General features: G+C 38.8%; 1 protein-coding gene across 1 annotated transcript in view; it reads right to left on the bottom strand.

Annotated features, from left to right (window-relative positions):
• LOC127634562 (zinc finger homeobox protein 3-like) overlaps positions 1 to 17,891 on the bottom strand; it is a 191,462-nt gene that overhangs the window by 77,417 nt on the left and 96,154 nt on the right. Inside the window, exon 4 of the mRNA XM_052114206.1 lies at positions 3,114 to 3,345. Within this exon, the coding sequence (XP_051970166.1) occupies positions 3,114 to 3,345 (232 nt within the window). The remainder of the gene's footprint in view (positions 1 to 3,113; positions 3,346 to 17,891) is intronic.

Below are 17,891 nucleotides of genomic sequence, written 5' to 3'. Positions count from 1 at the left end.
AAAATGGCCACTTAGATATGAAGAGCTGTCTGACTGACAAGTGAAGCGATATATCACATTTAAGGGAGGGTTTATCTGAGATAGATGAAAACGCAATAATGGACAGTTAAATTCCCGTTAACTCCAGCAAAATTATGGAGAAAACCTGTAGAGACTAATGGCCAAACTATACTTACATTTTCTGCATGCAGTACATACAACACACAGTGCGTTTGATGCAAAAGACACAAGGATATCAATCAACAGCCGCTGATTGTGCTATATTTCACAAAGCAGCTGTAGACAAAGCAAAATATTAAATTCTGCTCTTGGATATCACTTTTAACTGCTACCAAGTGACACTATCGGTAGTTACGTAAAGACAGTTAGATTAAAGTTTATTAGATCAAGACAGTGCTTCCCAGTTTTGTGCGCAATATGCATCAGACATTCAGTCATTGGACTGTGAACTATGGACAAGACGGAGACTAGTTAGCTCCTGGCTTGGCCAACAGGAGCCAGAGTTTGATCCTGCATCTGTAGGGCAATCAATCAGCTGTTCAACGCTCAGACTACAGCCCGCTCTGTTTGGTAAACAGAGTGTCAGAGGCTTTTAGGATAGCGATTCCCCTCGGAAGCCCTTATAGACCACTCTCAGGCCCAAACCATCAGTTATCAGTTATCAGCTATTAAACAACAGGGATTATGGGACCCCTCTCGCTCTTTCGCTCATTTTGTCTGCGTAAGAAACAGTAACTAATATTAAGAAGCTAGCTCATTCCATTTGAGCTGCTGGTGGATTTACACTCACCTTGGCCTTCATCAGCATTTACTAGACAGCAATGGGCTAAACCTCAGCCTTAATCATCTACATATGATTATCCTGAAGGTACAGAAATGCAATAATTTCTAGTGTAGGAAAAAAAAAACTGTAATTAAATACATCAAAAAGCTTGCATGGCTACACTGCAGTCATCATCAAAGCGCACAGTCATAGCTCACTACAAAGAACAGCACAGATAATGTGTTGTTTGTTAGCTCTTTTGATGCAAAGGAGGTACAACAGGATTGCGGTTGCATAAAAAAAAAAAAAAAAAAGGTGTTTGTTAATGATGTATCACCATGCCAGCTTCCATGGGTATTTTAATGGCAAAACACAGGTTAAAATGTAATGAAAGTTATAATTGCTTACAGTGTTGGACACGTTACTCAAAAAACCCACTATAAACTACAAATTAGTCTAACGCTAAAATTATAATACGATTACTGACTTTATGGATTACTCAATTTAAAAAGTAACCACTTTTAAAGGAATATTCCAGGTTCAATTCAAGTTAAGCTCAATCGAGAGCATTTGTGGCATAATGTTTATTACCACAAAAATGTATTTAGACTCCTCACACCTTTTCTGTAAAAAGAGCAAACATTTTGGTTACAGTGTGGCACTTACAATGGAAGTGAATGGGGACAATTTTTGAGCGTTAAAATACTCAGAGAGTTGCAAGTGTGTGTGTGTGTGTTTGTGTGTGTATAGCGACTGCATGCCGCACACATCCCTATTGCAGGAGTCATTACCTAACCTCCAACCAGCCTCACAAACAAGGGAATCCATTAACGCACATGAAAGGTTAGCCAAGAAAATATATAAATAAATTATACATCAACCAAAAAAGAGAGAGAGAGCGCTCGCAGGAGAGCAAACCAGACTTGTTTCTGAACTCTTTACCTCCCCCTAACCAGAAACAAACTCTAAATCTCCAGCACCCCCCACCACCACCCTTTTAGCCTAAGTGGGCCTTGCTATTGCCTTTGCATGTTCACTTGTCCACTGTACTATAGTCATTAACATATTTGGAGTGCAGCGAGCAGAAAGCTTAATTGTCCTTAATTGCTTGGCTAAATATGTTCTCTAATGATTCTCCTCAGATCTGTGACTGCCTTTTGCGCAATTTCCCGGCCGCTGGCTTCATTATCCCTGCCTCCTCGGAACAAAGCGTCTTTAGAGGCCAACTCCCCCCGCCTGTCTTTCTTTCTCTCTTACTCTCTCTGCCCCATGGCACAAGGCTAAGAGCTGGCCGGGCCACTTGGCTCACGGGAAGGAGGGGAGGGCAACGCTCAATGGAACTCTTGTTAGGGCGCAAGAGTCAAAATAATTAGAAAACCAAATCCATGCTGAAACAGTGTGTTAATTGACTGCGTCTCTGTCATCTTTATGGCTAACGTTGCCAACATGACGTATGTAATGACGAAGGTCTCATCCTCCGCCTTTTGTTTTCGCCACCCCATCCCCTAGCTGTTTGGATCTTAATGGCATCTGTGATTGTTTGTTTAATGGTGACACAGAACAGGGACTGTACTCGTATTAATGAATGTGTTGTGCCAGACTGGTATAGTCATGAGGATATCCTCTCGCCTTATCAGTGATCAGTGGAGCACAGAGCCCCGGTTCGCACTTCACCGGGCGCTTTGATGTCACAGACACAGATGTGAGACTGTAGATGTTCTGCACTATTTATAAAGTTGTTTCCGAACCTGAAAAATCAGAGGAACTTTGTGTTCTCTCAGTGAGTATAGAGAATATCTCACTGAATCGCAAATTCCTATTTCAGTGGTTTTCCAATTCTGAACCTGGTAGACCACAGCACTACATATTTTGGATATCTCCCTTATTTAAAGACAAAGTTCACCCCCCCAAAAAGAAAAACAATTCTGACATCATTTTCTGACGCTCATTTTGTTCCAAACATGCATAACTGCGTCCTTTTTTTAATATACAATGAATGTGAATGGTGAACATTCTTCAACATGTCCTTTTGGGTTCCACGGAGGAAGGTAATATAGGTTTGGAACATGAGGGTTATAAAATATATATTTTTAGGAACTATACCTTTAAATGTGGGAATTTAGAAATCCCTGCTGTATATGAATATGTCTTTATTGTGCCACGTGACCAAGCTTCAAGAACCAGTTGAAGATGCTGACACCATAAGAATCTGTTGTATTAGTAACCTAGTCTGAATTTTTCACTCTCTGTTTCAAAATAGGGGCCACAAAACAAGAGCAAAAAACCACTGCGCTAAAGAATGATCCATCACAATAAGGATCCATCACAATGAACTTAGTTTCTTTCTTACCCGTGTCAGCAGACGGACACTTGCGGATGGTGAAGATGGCGCTCAACTCCTCCTCTTCCTCAGGCAGGCCCTTCTGCAGGCGCTGGAGCTTCCGCAGGCTCTCGCTGCGCTGATGCTTCATGGAACGGACGTGTTGGATGAGGTTGAGCTTGGCCTTGGTGGAGTAGTTACACAGGACACAGTGGTAGTAGCAAGACTCACCTTCCACTGCAATCTCATGCTGTTGTAGATGCTGCGGAGATGGAGAGAAAACAAAGAGAGTTAGGCATGATTTGTACAATGGAGGAACCCAACCTTTTTCATGACTAAAGCATCTTAAACAAATGAAGCCTGCTTGTATTACACAAAGTGTAGTAAATATTAAAGAAATTGACTGACACCCAAAAAACACATGATTAATTTTAATCAACAAACAACATTCTTTGACAAAACAAGAATGAGTAAAGGCTAATTTATATATGAACAAGTCTAACTTTCTTCTCCTGAACAAACTAAAGCATCCTCAAAAATCTAAACATTTTGTTGAGGAAAATAAATCAATAAAGAATGTCACATCCAAACCACACCCATGATTAGTTGTAATCAATCATCAATGCTCTTCAATTAGCCGAGTTTTCCTAGGTCAAGAATTTCAGGGATGTGTGTAAACTGGAAAAATATCAACAAACCAACACCGAAAATGTCAGTGCATTTTGTACATTTTTAGGCAAACTAAAAAAATCCTATTTACCCAGTAAGTGGAAATGAGCCTTTAGCGTGAGATTTTTAACTAAAGGAATACCTCACGGCATGTACCAATTACTAAATCAATTACCAATCAGGACTCTGTTGTTTAACACAAAGTCAACATCTAGCATCATACTCTGGTCTCTGGACTTTAGCATGAGCAAACGTGTTTCAGTGCTAACAAGACAGAGGAGGAACTTTAGTGTCCCTGGTGAGGTATGCACGAGAGGCACATGTCAGCCTCAACAGGAAAAGCTGAAGCCAGGACACGGAACGGAGGAAAGGGCATTGATCCCTTTCACTCAAGAGAAGTCTTTCGACTCTGAAAAGGAAACTCCGCACATCTGCCTGTTTCATGCATGGAATGCAAAATATTGATCACCAGTGAGTCAAATCATGCTTCTCTGATAGCGATGAAAAGAGATGGAAGTGATCTGAAAATATCCAGAAGAGGGTATACGGATCCTTAGGAAAGTGCATGGCATGTGCTGTGATCCACATACCCAAAACAAGTCTAACCACACTGTGCACATTATGGTAACACTACATTCCCAAGCTGAGTCTTCGTTCATTGAGCACACCACATGTAATTGATTAGAACAAACCAAAACTATATGGGATGGTTTGCAGGGCTGACCGATATTCTCTAGTTAGCATATGTGCCCATTCAAAGTAGTTTACTAATACATTCTGCCTAACCTTGCTCTTTGTCTTTTTCTAATCATAATTGTTTCATAAGCTATTTAAAAGCTAGCGCTGCACTTTTGTGAATACTACCAAAGTCAATCAATGGCAATATTTCCCTTATTTAATCTTCACGGCAACTCTTCCCTTGGTAAATTATGTTTGTGTATTAGAGTGATAGATTTATAGCTATTTATACTGTACATGTCAACAATACATACCCTCACTCTGAAAGTGAATCGAGAAAAACAAATAACCATTCTCCATTAATTGTACAGAATTGTATATGCTATCTTAAACAATATGTATGAAGGTCATTGCAAATTTTTGTACAAAATAAAATAAGGTTGACACCATTGCCTATTGGCCGTCGTGGTGCTTATGTGGCCAATGTGGGTTCGAATCTGGCTTGCACCTTTTTCAAATCCTTTTTCTACCACTATCTATAACTCAGAGGTTTTCAAAGAGGATGCTAAGGGGTCAGAGGCAAATATTAGGAATGTAATTTCTTCCTGTTTATTTCTGCATCTCCCGCTGAACATACACTCTACAATATGGAAAAGCCTTTCGGTGGGCACCACTGAAGCGTGGCCCACTACAAAAGGTTCAGTTGCCCCCCTTTTCAGCTGCCCTGTACATATTGGGTTCCAACTCTTTTCAAGGCACAAATACCCAGGACATTTTATGCACACAATAAGTGTAATATTTAAGTAAAACACATGTGTCTAATTAAATCAAGCTTTTATTTTGGCATTTCTGTGAGTTTTTGACAGTAGTTTCTCAGCTCCAGATAAGCAGTTTCCTGCCTGGCCCAGTGTGATTATTAATGCCAACAAAGCTGTGATTTAATTAAAAAAATGTAATGTCTGTATGTGCTGCACACTTCAGAGTGCTCTCTTTCTCTGTCATTTCACACACAAGAGCGTGCATGACGATCATGATGAGGTTTTGTCAGTGTACGAGTGGCTGTCTCTACACATTCATTTTGAAGTGCGCATCACTCGCAGATTATGTATTTATTCAATTAAATCAGAAAGTTTTTGTTTAATGATTACACTATGACATACCACAATTTTAATTTGATTTATTGTACATTCAAACATTTATTTCATCCAAATAGGTCATATTACATGACATTCTGCGTTTTAATGCTAATGCCATTTATATAACTAGATTTCGTGTTTTCCACATACTACATGTGGTAACCACGGTATAAAATATCACTGAATTATTGAAAATTAATTTGCATCCCGAGGTATTAAGGTGGAATCACCACGCTACCAACTCAGTGTTGTCTGACTGTCATCGTTGTCTTAAGTTTATAACTCACAGGGATGCAAAACCATGAAAGTCGACAATCACTAATCCACGAACATATTTTCCAGGGTTATTTTTTTAGAATAATCTAAAAGCACCAATTTAAGGATTAAAGTATAGAAAATGATCTGAACAATTGTGCAGAATAAACTGCAAAAATAAAGAGCATTATGGCTTGCTTCTGTGTTCAGTTTCATTAATTGATTAGTTTATTGACCCCTTCTGGAGATGTCACTAGGTGCAACAAATGAGCGTCTTGTGCTTTGAGTGAGTCACTGAATCATTTTGAGATGTTCACCACCTAAATTTACTTTTATAAATTAATAGAATTATTTGATTTTTTTCTTTTAACTTTATAAGGCCTGATTACCTTGTATTTGATGTTTTCCTTCCTTGTTTCGTGAGTCACAAAAAGCAACTAAATTGCACCACAATAGAGATGATGCAAATCCGTAAAAATATCTCTCTACTTTTTTGTCTGGCAAAACATGTATTTTCTCTCTTGCGGAGAAGCTCTTAATCTCCTGCACAGACCACCCCCAAACCTTGACAAAGGTCGGGGAAAACAAATTGATTCATTAAGACGCAGCCGAGTTGGCTTTGCCCTGCAGCGCATAGATGAGATGCGTTTCCATTGGCTTCGGATGCACAAAGCCCGAGTAACATTAGATTTTTAACCCAATCAAGGCCACATCAGGTGTTGACAACAGTGAGAGAGGGGGAAAAAATATTATGTTCCCTGAAATGTTCTCCTTCTCTGGTAATATTTAATTTCCGGGTAATATCCTAACATTGCTATAAGGTTTTTTTTTCCAAAGCAATTGTGGTACTGGTATCATATGTCACACTGGTATACCTAAGATGTGCATTAGGGCCACTGACTTCCAGGAATGCGCGTTTGCTTTTTGTGTGTGCCCCTCAGCGCCATGTAATGGAGTTATTAGGTGATCGCATAAAGCTCTGCCTTTTCTTCATGCGCTCTCTCTTGCTCTCCTTCTCTCCCTTTTTGAAGTGGGGGGTATGATGTCATTGAGTAGGTGCTGCTGGATGTTTTGGGCTGTGCTTGAGCTGTGGTTCACCACATCATCCTCCCTAACACATATGAAGCAATATCAGTGCTCAGGTACACTGATGTTTCACAGATTTGCTTGTATAAATCACCAAATCTGGTTTGTGCTAAAAGACAGCACCGTTTCTTGTTTCGCTGAAAGAGAAGAATATATGAACTGAAATGCATGTCTTTACTTCTGCCATCTTTTGTGAAAAAAAAAGCAAAGAAAGAAAAAAAGACGACACCTGAACTGAACTTCAAAGATCTTTTCAAGAGCCTAAAAAAACCTAAGGAGTTTTACAGCAGCCATAAAAAAACGGCAGAATTTATACGGGTGATCCTTCGCTGACTGGACCCAGAAAAGAGCAATATATCACTGTGAACCTGAGCGGCTTTGCCCAAACTGAATCCAGTTCACCACATACTTAATGCTGAAGATGTCAGCAATACACTGTACAATGGTTCAGTGATGCTATCAGAAAGTAATACCATAGCACTTTGGTTCACAGTGGCTCCAAAAGGTATATGGACACTTTAGCCACACCTAAAAACATATGAATATCAATGCATAATTTGGTAAACATTTGCCATTTTTAAGTGCAAAATAACTGTCCAATCGCTTTTTAGGGCAACTAATTACCATGGTACTGAACAAATAAGGAGGCGGTGGTAGCGCAGTGGTCTAAAGCACATAACTGTTAATGAGAAGGTCACTGGTTCGATCTCCACAGCCACCACCATTGTGTCCTTGAGCAAGGCACTTAAATCCTGGTTGCTCCAGGGGGATTGTCCCTGTAATAAGGGCACTTTAAGTCACTTTGGATAAAAGCAAATGTAAATGTAAATACCATATCCTCTTTAAGTACTTTAAAGAATATCCAGATATGATCATCAGAGCAATATACAAAAAACATGGTATTGCCACTGTCCTGTTTTGTAAAGGTAGGCAAGCTACTGGAGTGCCTGATGCTGGGTAGAGGGGTTCAAGACTCTCCACTTACCATAGGAGATATTATTTATGAATCTCCATATAGCGGAGATACGTATATTGCTTTCCAGATCTGACACATGTGGGCAAACTCAGCTGTAAAATCACAGAGGGCAATCCAACATGACACCAGATACCCCATCAAGTCCATTAGACCTGTCCAAGTCCTCACTCTCTCTCACATATGCACTAAGATACATACCCATACAATTCCATCTGAAACCATTTGCATGAGGGACCCTTGAGATGCAGTCTACACCTAATCTCCCACCCAACTCTAAACACACACACATACTGCACATCCGTGGACACGCACCTCTGGGTCTGAACGTGAAACACGAGAGTGCGGTTGTGTGCAGCGTGTCTGTTTTCTATGATCCTGGGATGAAGCTCCATGCTGATAAATCACCTCCAACTGAAGTGCAGGAATTCAGACACTTAATGAAAAAGTCATGTTCGCCGGGCAGGGAGGGGCCAGTCAGGGTGCCGTTGAGAAGCCTCCCCTCCACAGGGGCCCCAGAGCAGCCGCATTCAGGCCCCTGGAGCCAGAGCAGGCCACAGAGTCAGCATGGCTTACTTTACTACTCAAAATTCATTTAATTGGCTGGAAGTTAATGGCAGACATACAAGAAAGCATGTGAGCTGTAGGGAAGCGCAGTGGAGCGAAACTTGAATTGGTCGATGGAGTACTGTATGTATGTGTGGCAAGCAAGTGCGGGCCATCTTTACTGGACAAAAGTCTTGATTCCTCTCTCACACACCCGTGTGATTATTGTTAATGAAAACGAAAACTAAATGAAAACATTTAACATTTAATTTTTAACTATTGTAAAACTTTACAATAGTGTTGTATTCATTCAAATTAGTGACCTACATTAGTTAACATGAATTAACAATGAACAATAGTTTTGCAACACATATTAATGTGCTGCAAACAAAGATTTACAACTGCTGTAAAAATATATTGTTCATTGTAAGCTTATGATAGCCAATGCATTTACTAATGTTAACAAATAAAGTCTTACCGTAATTATTACCTTAAAAACATAACTGGAAAATATGTATATATATATATATATATATATATATATATATATATATATATATATATATATATATTCATATATACACACACACACACACGTTACTGTGCAAAAGTTTTAGGCATTTGTGAAAAATGTTGCAGGTAAACCTGGACACAGTTGTTCTTGGTTGTTGGCAGATAGAATGTTTCAAGCTTCTTGGAGAATTTGCCACAGTTTTTCAGTCTATTTAGGCTGTCTCAGTTGCTTCTGTCTCTTCATGTAATCTCAAACTGACTCGATGTTCAGTGGGGGCTTTGTGGGGGCCATGACATCTGTTGCAGGGATCCCTGTTCTTCTATTTGCAAACGTAATGTTTGGGAGTCTAACATTTATATTTCCTATTGACACACTAAAGCTGAAGATATAAATAACCATCTTAAGACAAATGTTTTTGTGAAACACCTTGCAAGTACTGTGCTGCAAGACTTTTTTGCACAGTACTGTATATAATAACATTAATTTCCATAACTAAAATAAAATTAAATGACCACAAATTAATTTAATTTTTTGTTACAAACAGTATATTATAGCATTTAAAACCTTTAAAAAAGTTTTTTTTTTCTTCCCCTATTAAACATGAAAACATCACTAGATGCCAATACCACTAGATGGCCACGGGCAATTTAAAATTTTTAACCATATTTACATTATATTAGTTAATGAATTAAATTAAGAGAACCTAACATACAAAATAAATAAATAAATAAATAAATGTACTACAACTTAATGTAAATTAATATAAATCAATATATATACATATATATATATATATATATATATATATATATATATATATATATATATATATATATATATATGGCCAATATTTTGGAATAATGTAGAGATTTTTGCTCTTATGGAAAGAAATTGGTACTTTTATTCACCAAAGTGGCATTCAAATGATCACAATGTATAGTCAGGACATTAATAATGTGAAAAATTACTATTACAATTTGAAAACAAAACAAAAAATCAGAAACTTCAACTAATTCAGAGTTTTTATAAAAAAAATCCTCCATGTGCAGCAATGACAGCTTTGCAGATCCTTGGCAGTCTAGCTGTCAGTTTGTCCGGATACTCATGTGACATTTCAACCCACACTTCCTGTAGCACTTGCCATAGATTTGGCTGTCAAGCTGATCCCACAAAAGCTCAATGGGGTTAAGATCCATAACACTCTTTTCCAATTATCTGTTGTCCAATGTCTGTGTTTCTTTGCCCACTCTAACCTTTTCTTTTTGATTTTCTGGTTCAAAAGTGGCTTTTTCTTTGTAATTCGTCCCATAAGGCCTGCACCCCTGAGTCTTCGCTTTACTGTTGAGCGGGTAGAATTCAATGAAGCTGTCAGCTGAGGACATGTGAGGCATCTATTTCTCAAACTAGAGACTCTGATGTACTTCTCCTCTTGTTTAGTTGTACATCTGGACTTCCACATCTCTTTCTGTCCTTGTTAGAGCCAGTTGTGCTTTGTCTTTGAAGACTGTAGTTACACCTTTATATGAAATCTTCAGTTTGCATAGTCTTCATTCCTCAAAACAATGACTGACAAGTTTCGAGAAAGCTGTTTCTTTTTTGCCATTATTGACATCATATTGACCTTAAATTTTGTTTTGACATTTTTTGAAAAAACAAACACAAATACAATGTTAAGTTTCATTTAATGAGCCAAATAGCTTTCAGAGGTGTTATAATGGTAAGGGTTTTTCTAGTACCAAATTATCAATTTAGCATGATTACTCAAGGATAAGGTGTTGGAGTGATGGGTGCTGGGAATGGGGCCTTTCTAGATTTGATCAAAAATGACTTTTTTTCAAATAAAGATGTTGCTGTTTTTACATCAGTACATCAACTTTGTGATCCGAAACTGCAAAATCTGTACATTATTCCAAACTTTTGGCCACCAGTGTGTGTGTGTGTGTGTGTGTGTGTATATATATATATATATATATACACACACACACACACATAATCAATTAAAAAAAAAACTAAAAACCAAGTGAAAACTAATTAAAACTAAGTTAAATTGTTAAAAATATTGGAATAAAAACTCATTTAAAATGTAAACTACAAAAACCCTCTCAAACTCGCACAACGACCTAAGTGGAGGATGAATCAGTCTTCTGACTTTAAACATTAAAGTGAAAAAAAAAAAAATATATAAGAGTAGTCCACCTCATCCACACTGCTGCAACTCAACACAACATTTCTATCTGCTTTGTGCCCATTGTGCAGAGCTATCACTTTCAACACCTACCTGCTCCTGTGCATGATCTATAGAAGCATTCACTTAAGTGGGCTGAATAAACAGACACCTTTCACTCCCATCGACACTTCAACTGCCAGAGAGCCGAATAAAGGGCAGGCCGATTGCACTCAGCACACATGTGAAAACCTCCAACTTAAATGCCCAGGCCCACAGATAAGACATGGTAAAGCAGCTTTAAGGGCCGAAAAATACTATTTTTTTTAAAACATATGAACACTTTGAGCTGTGTAAGCTAGACTTCACAAGTTGTTACACGATTCACAACTCATAAAGCAACACCAGTGCATGATGCATACTCAGCTTTGCCACAAGGGGCACTATAACGACTATTCCTGTTAACTGACTTGTTCTATGTTCAGTTTTCTCTTTCAGGTCTACTAGTGTCACAGCTGAGGAAGTGTTTGAAGATAATATTGATGAGCAAATTAATTAAAGCTACCGAATATTAATGGTTTAATGATACACACATTTGAAGGTAGACTCTAATGCTCCTTGTTTCCACCACAAAAATGCAAGAATGTACGAAATGTAGCCTAAAACATCATCACTCACTTTCAATGTGTAGGCCAATCATTTGCGTATGCATTTTTTTTTTGTCTAATTGCATAGAGTATGTTTCTAGCTCAAAGTCCACCACACGCGTGTGGTTTGTAAACCGCAACACACACACCACCCTTTTTGCTCCAACCCCTATTTCTCCTATTAAATTTGCCAGTGCTCTTAATACAAAATTGATGCATTAAAACAGACGACTATCCAGTGGCTAAATAGCTATCAATTTCTCCCAGAGCTGACAAATTCCCACTGTGAGTGAGCCAGAGTGTGTCTGAATGTGTATTGCTTTGTAATTATCCCAATGATTCTACGCACTTAGTGGCGAGGCCTGGTGATATCCACTCAAGCATACATACACACACACACACACACACACACCCACCCACACACACACACACATACATACATACACATACATACACACACACACACACACACACACACACACACACACACACACACACACAAATACCAGAGACAAGAAAATTACAGGTCTGGTGCAGAAACTACAGTAGAGCATTCTAAGTCAAAATACTTAAAAACTACTGGCCGTACACTTCAAGTAAAAGCCAGATAACATATTCATTGATATCATGATGCCATAGGGTCAACGTGGTGCCTTTAGGGCAGCATGCTAGACTAGCTTCAACCATATGTCATCCTGATGGATACCATCAAGTGCTCTGACACCTTTGTAACTGGCCTAATGATGTCATTGGTTAAATAATAGCCAATGAGATCACTGCTCTGCATCCTGAGAGGAGACAAAGGGATTTGCCTAATGGGCAGAAAAGCCCAAGCAGAGATGAGACGGGAAGCTGCACCCTTTCTCATATCAAACTCTTTGTGTGTGTGTGTGTGTGTGTGTGTGTGTGTGTGTGTGTGTGTGTGTGTGTGTGTGTGTGTGTGTGTGTGTGTGTGTGGGGTTTGGGTGGGTTTATATTCTAGTTTGCTAAACTGAAAACACCTCCCTTTGGGGACATCCAGGGAGGTTCTCAAAGGTAAAAATTATTAATATATTATAAATAATATATTTAGTTTTTAAGAGCTGGTAGAGTGATATTACTCAATAAGCTGTAGCAGTCAATTTGTTCGTCCTCTGTTTCACCCCCTTCACTCATTTCTTGTTTCTCACTTTGCAACAGTAGTGGATGGAGTAGCAGAACCGCGACCACAGAAGCTGCGCTGGATGCCAAATTCAGCGGCTGGTTCAAATTAGTCACTGCGAGCAGCGACATGCCCAGACACTTTGCAGTGGCTGGAGAGAGAGCATGCACCCTCCCCTTAAATATATACCCACCACTTCCTGCCCCTTGCTCTCTCTCTGTCTTTAGAATCCTGCATAGCAGCTTATACCACTCCAGTGCACCTTAACACTAAATAAAGCAATAATTATTAAATTCCTTGGGAATAAATAAGCAGCTAGAAAGTAAACAATAGGAACATAATTGTAGAAAGAAGGCAATCAATGCTTGCAGTCATTTGGCTTGTTGATTATGTGTACGCTCGTTTGTGTATGTTTCTTTGTGTGTTAGAACAAAAAGCAATAGTGGTTAGAAGGAGTTTGTAGTGACAAGCAGTTAAATAATACCCTCTTGCATACGCCGTCGCAAAACAAGCATGGGGTAACCCTTTCTCCAGTAATGCCCTTGTGCTCCTTAACAATGGTTCTCAATCAGATGATCAATGTGTTCACATAATTCATTGGGCGAATCGGTCTGGGTAAGTAAGGGAGAGAACAGAAGGAAAGGAGAATAGGAACTCAGGGTGGAGGAAATTTCAATATCCAGTCACATGCCGAATCCCGCCACGGCCTCACCAGGCCCGGTGGCTTCACCTTGCTACCACTGCTCATAAGTTATATTTGAATAACAATAGCCATATACTTATAATAATGCTCCATTATCCCGAAGGGATCAAAAAATGTCAACATTTGTCCACACCTACCCCTTTAACTTAAACTCACAACAAGCCAAGCCTCTTCTTCAAGTAAAAGACTCAAAGATAAAGAAGGAAATTGTGTTTAATCCAGGGTTGGGTAAAATAACAAGAGTAGCAAAACTATATTAATCGCTAGACGTCGCTTTCCACCATGAAGAGCTAATTAACAGCTTAGCCTCCTGTTGTTTTTATGAATACAGGCCCTGGAGCTCCAAGCCGCATCCAGCCCCAGTAGTACAATAACACTGCCTGCAGGAGGCGACAGCTGTGTGGAGCTATGGGGGCAACACACACAGCTGTTCCAACTGTCCCTAGACAGCTGCGGCAGCATGGTGCCATCTGGAAGTTTAGGAGGGCAGTTTGGGACCTGCACGGATCCTCCTACACCCTGCATTCTCTAGCATGCTTCCAATAACTACCCCTCCATTTGGTACAAGACTGTGTTGCTAATTATTGGGATGGGACCGTAAAAGAATGCTCTGTAAGTCTCGGGGCATGCAGACAGAAGACAGAGACGATCAACTGAGAGACATTCAGATGTACTTAGAGCGTTCAATTATGCTTTATTTGTTTATTAGCTGAAAACATGACTTGTTCTGCTTATCTAGTGAGAACAGATTGATTTGTGAGGAAATGAAAAAACAAATCTGCAATTCTACTAAAGCACTAGATCTACTTCACAAAGTCAGATACATAAAACACACTGTTGTCTTACAGCTGGAGATGTACAGGTTGTGTTGAGAACTGTACAACCACAATTTCAAATGACATATGATATAACTGTAAAAATTAAGATACTTTAGGGTACCATTTGGAGTTCCTCGGATGCCACACACGCAGAACCCTCTGGAGATCCCCCAAGCACCCTTTCAATTCTCTGAGAAACTTGTGCTTAGTTCCAAAAACTCTAAAGAACTCTAAGCACGATCAACGTTTATTATAAAGGAAAGACATTGAGGCACATGAAATATATCTTCAAGTTCCTTGAGGCCACAAATAGGATATTTAAGGCTCCTTTAAAGGGTTCCTGGATGCAAACGGTGTAGCCAATTTAACAATAACTGCACCGTAAGAAAACATCTGAAAGTGAGCCACAGGTTTGTTTGGTTGAACAGGGTTGATGCCAGCAAAACTGTCTGAAGATGTGACTGACAATGGCCGCAAGAGTTTTTAAGACATTTGGCTAATTGCACATTTTATTATTTATACAGCTAAGTGTACTCAAATTGGCAAAATCTTCTAGTCTAGAAGACTTGCGAAATCTTCTAGTTTTCTATTCTACAAATAATCAACAAGAGTCCACATAAAATTCTTCTTCCAAGGAACACACGTCAAAGAAATCCTTCTGTAACAGGACAGGTGCTAGACATTACAGAGGACCAATCTGTTAATGTATGGCACATCTCTTGAAGTTCTGACTGAGTTAGCAAAGGATCATCACCATGTGTAGACTCACCATGTCTACTAGAGTCCAAAAAAAGAGCATAAATCCCTGAATGAAAAGGGTCAACAGTGGGCAAACCATACCAATAACAAAAAATGTAATGGATTATTGGGAATACTCCAGCAAATCCTCATCCTAAGAGTCAGACTCAACAGAAATGGGAGAATGCCCTACAGTATTAGCTCCTCAGGCTTGCATTATCTAGCTTTCACCTCTAGTGTTCCTTGTTAGTCCATGTGAATATTTCATTAGCACATAATTGGTTGATGCTCCAGGCTAGGCGATAAGGCAGTAAGAATCCTCTCCTCTTCCTTGTTCTTCTTCTCTAAAATTCACAAAGGGCAGTCTGGAGTCAGGATCATGGTGTGTTTGAACTGGTCTCCGATGAGGAAATGTTTGAGTTGCCAGGCTCTGCCCCCCTCTCATCTGCTCTGCTTCAGCTTCACCCACAGGACTGGTGTAATAAGGGCCTGAACGTGGCTCTGTGCCAAAGTAAATATTTAAGCTCAGCTTAAAGGGCCTGGCTTTTATTAGCTGTGTTGGGCCTACAATGGTGCAACAGGCCCTAAGAGTGCTTCCCTTCTTAACATGCAAATGAAAGAGCGGGGGCAGGGCGGGGGTGGTTACTTCTGGAAGCTTATTTGCATAAGTATCCTGAGTGTTTGAGGGCGATATAGTGCTAACGCAAACTTTAAGCACCTATCCATTCACTAGTGGCTTTCTAAAGATACACTTTCTAAAGGTACACTCGGCTGTTTGCCTTTACTCAATTGCTAACTTTGAGTGTATAGAGAGTTTCAAATGCATACAGTGTGTGTTTGCTGTATCTGGTCTCTATAAAAGTCATAGTTTCAACTTAAAATCCACTATACAAAGTTATATTGCCCTGAAAATGCAAAACACAGTAACTAGACATTGTCAAAATTTAGTTATGACTTAAATGACCAAAATGAAAGAAAGAAGGGTTTGGCTAAACTTCAGAGAAATCTTACAGTGAAAAGTTCAATCAAGATTGAAACCATTTTCTCAGTTTCAGTGTTGGCGTATTTATACTACTACATTAATAGATCATGCAACATTAAAGCTGCACTACGTATGATTTTTTGGTTTCTTACTCCAATTTACTGCGGTAAGCCTATACAAATTATTTGTATTTGAGCTGTCTGGTCCGATTTGGCATGAAATCACTGGTTTGTGTCCTTCCTCCTTGCGTCATTACATCATGTACATAAACACTGGACAGAAGTACCGGATGTCACGTCTTCCATCTGAGCACACTGTTCAGTTCAGTCACACTCACACAGTTCGGAACAGCATCGCAGTAGGCGGGATGGATGTTATATGTTTGACGATGATATTTACCGGATATAGTGCTTTGGATACAGTATGATGTCTGGTAGGGTTGTCATGCATTTATGAATGTTTACCGATCACGAAGCATACGTTGTCAGGGGGGAGTTACTGTGCATGTTTTGTTTACTAATATGTATGAGTTCTGAAATTGATCTCTTCATATTGTTATATTGCATATTTAATCATATTTTCACGTTTAATAAAGTATATTTTATCCCTATCATTACTGCTCGTTTTTAGTTTAGTGTTATTACAGTTTAATTAGCTTACCAGTGTTATTTTGTTTTCTCACAGTTTTGGTCAGTTTTATACTTTTGAAGTAGTCATATTAACTAATTTTAGTAAGTTTTCCTCCGACAAAAATGACATAATTTTATTAGAAATTAATATATTTTACTTGATGATGTGCAAAATGGACACAATTGCACACATTCTGACTGCCGTGAAATTTTGTTATTTAGTTTCACTGTGCAGATGTAAGTTGTTCCATAAATGTCGTGGAAATATTGATGAATCTCATGTAAAAATAAGATGCGTTTGAATTATGTATAAACCCAATTTAAAGCGATTAATTTTGCTGGTGTTGGCGAGTTCAACTCGCAGCTCAAGCGGAGAAATCACCAACATACTGGATTAATGGATTAGATTAATCCATGTTTATTATCTTCTTCTTTATATAGATTCTCAATATGTTTCTTCTTCTGTTTATATCTTGCACTGTTAATATCTTGCAGCATAACAACATTAACAGTAGATAAAACACTTGAATAATCATATTAAAATATACTGGTAACTGTGGTGATTGAGGAGAGTCCCCTGTTCACTATGTAAAAGCGCTTTGAGTGTACGGTCAGAAAAGTGCTATACGTGTAAAATTCATTAATTCAAAAAATAAAAGTGTTGCTTATCTAGTAAGTAATATTTCATTTTAAAATGTTTAATCATATAACAAAATATCAACATGAAAATAGCACGTTATGACTCCAGCTCTAAATATCTTCCAGTCATGATCACATACAGTCCAGCTCAAGTAAATCTGGATGTGCTTTCTGGCACATTTCTGTTTTTGGAAAAAAAACTGAAAAAAAAGAAATAATAAAAACACTTCACTGACGCCGTGTATGTTTTGCCCTTCAGCAAGACATGAATCTGAAACAATCTTTTTTTAAGCCCAGGCCTCCAGCCTATGCCCAGAGAAGCAAAGCACTTGTGCTGAAAAGTGGAGCTCCTTGGGAGAGGCTCACCCTTTCTTTCTTAAGCATACAGAGCTTTATGAGATCCATAATCAACTCCAGCTCATTAGGCAGTAAAGAAAAGAATACAACTTCACTTTCCATAAAAAAGAAACAAAATGTCCATTGATCAGAG

Source organism: Xyrauchen texanus, chromosome 1 (genome assembly GCF_025860055.1).
Source record: "Xyrauchen texanus isolate HMW12.3.18 chromosome 1, RBS_HiC_50CHRs, whole genome shotgun sequence".
NCBI classification, from domain to species: Eukaryota; Metazoa; Chordata; class Actinopteri; order Cypriniformes; family Catostomidae; genus Xyrauchen; species Xyrauchen texanus.
Note: the sequence above shows the minus strand (reverse complement) of the source record. Positions and strands in the feature narration are given on the sequence as shown.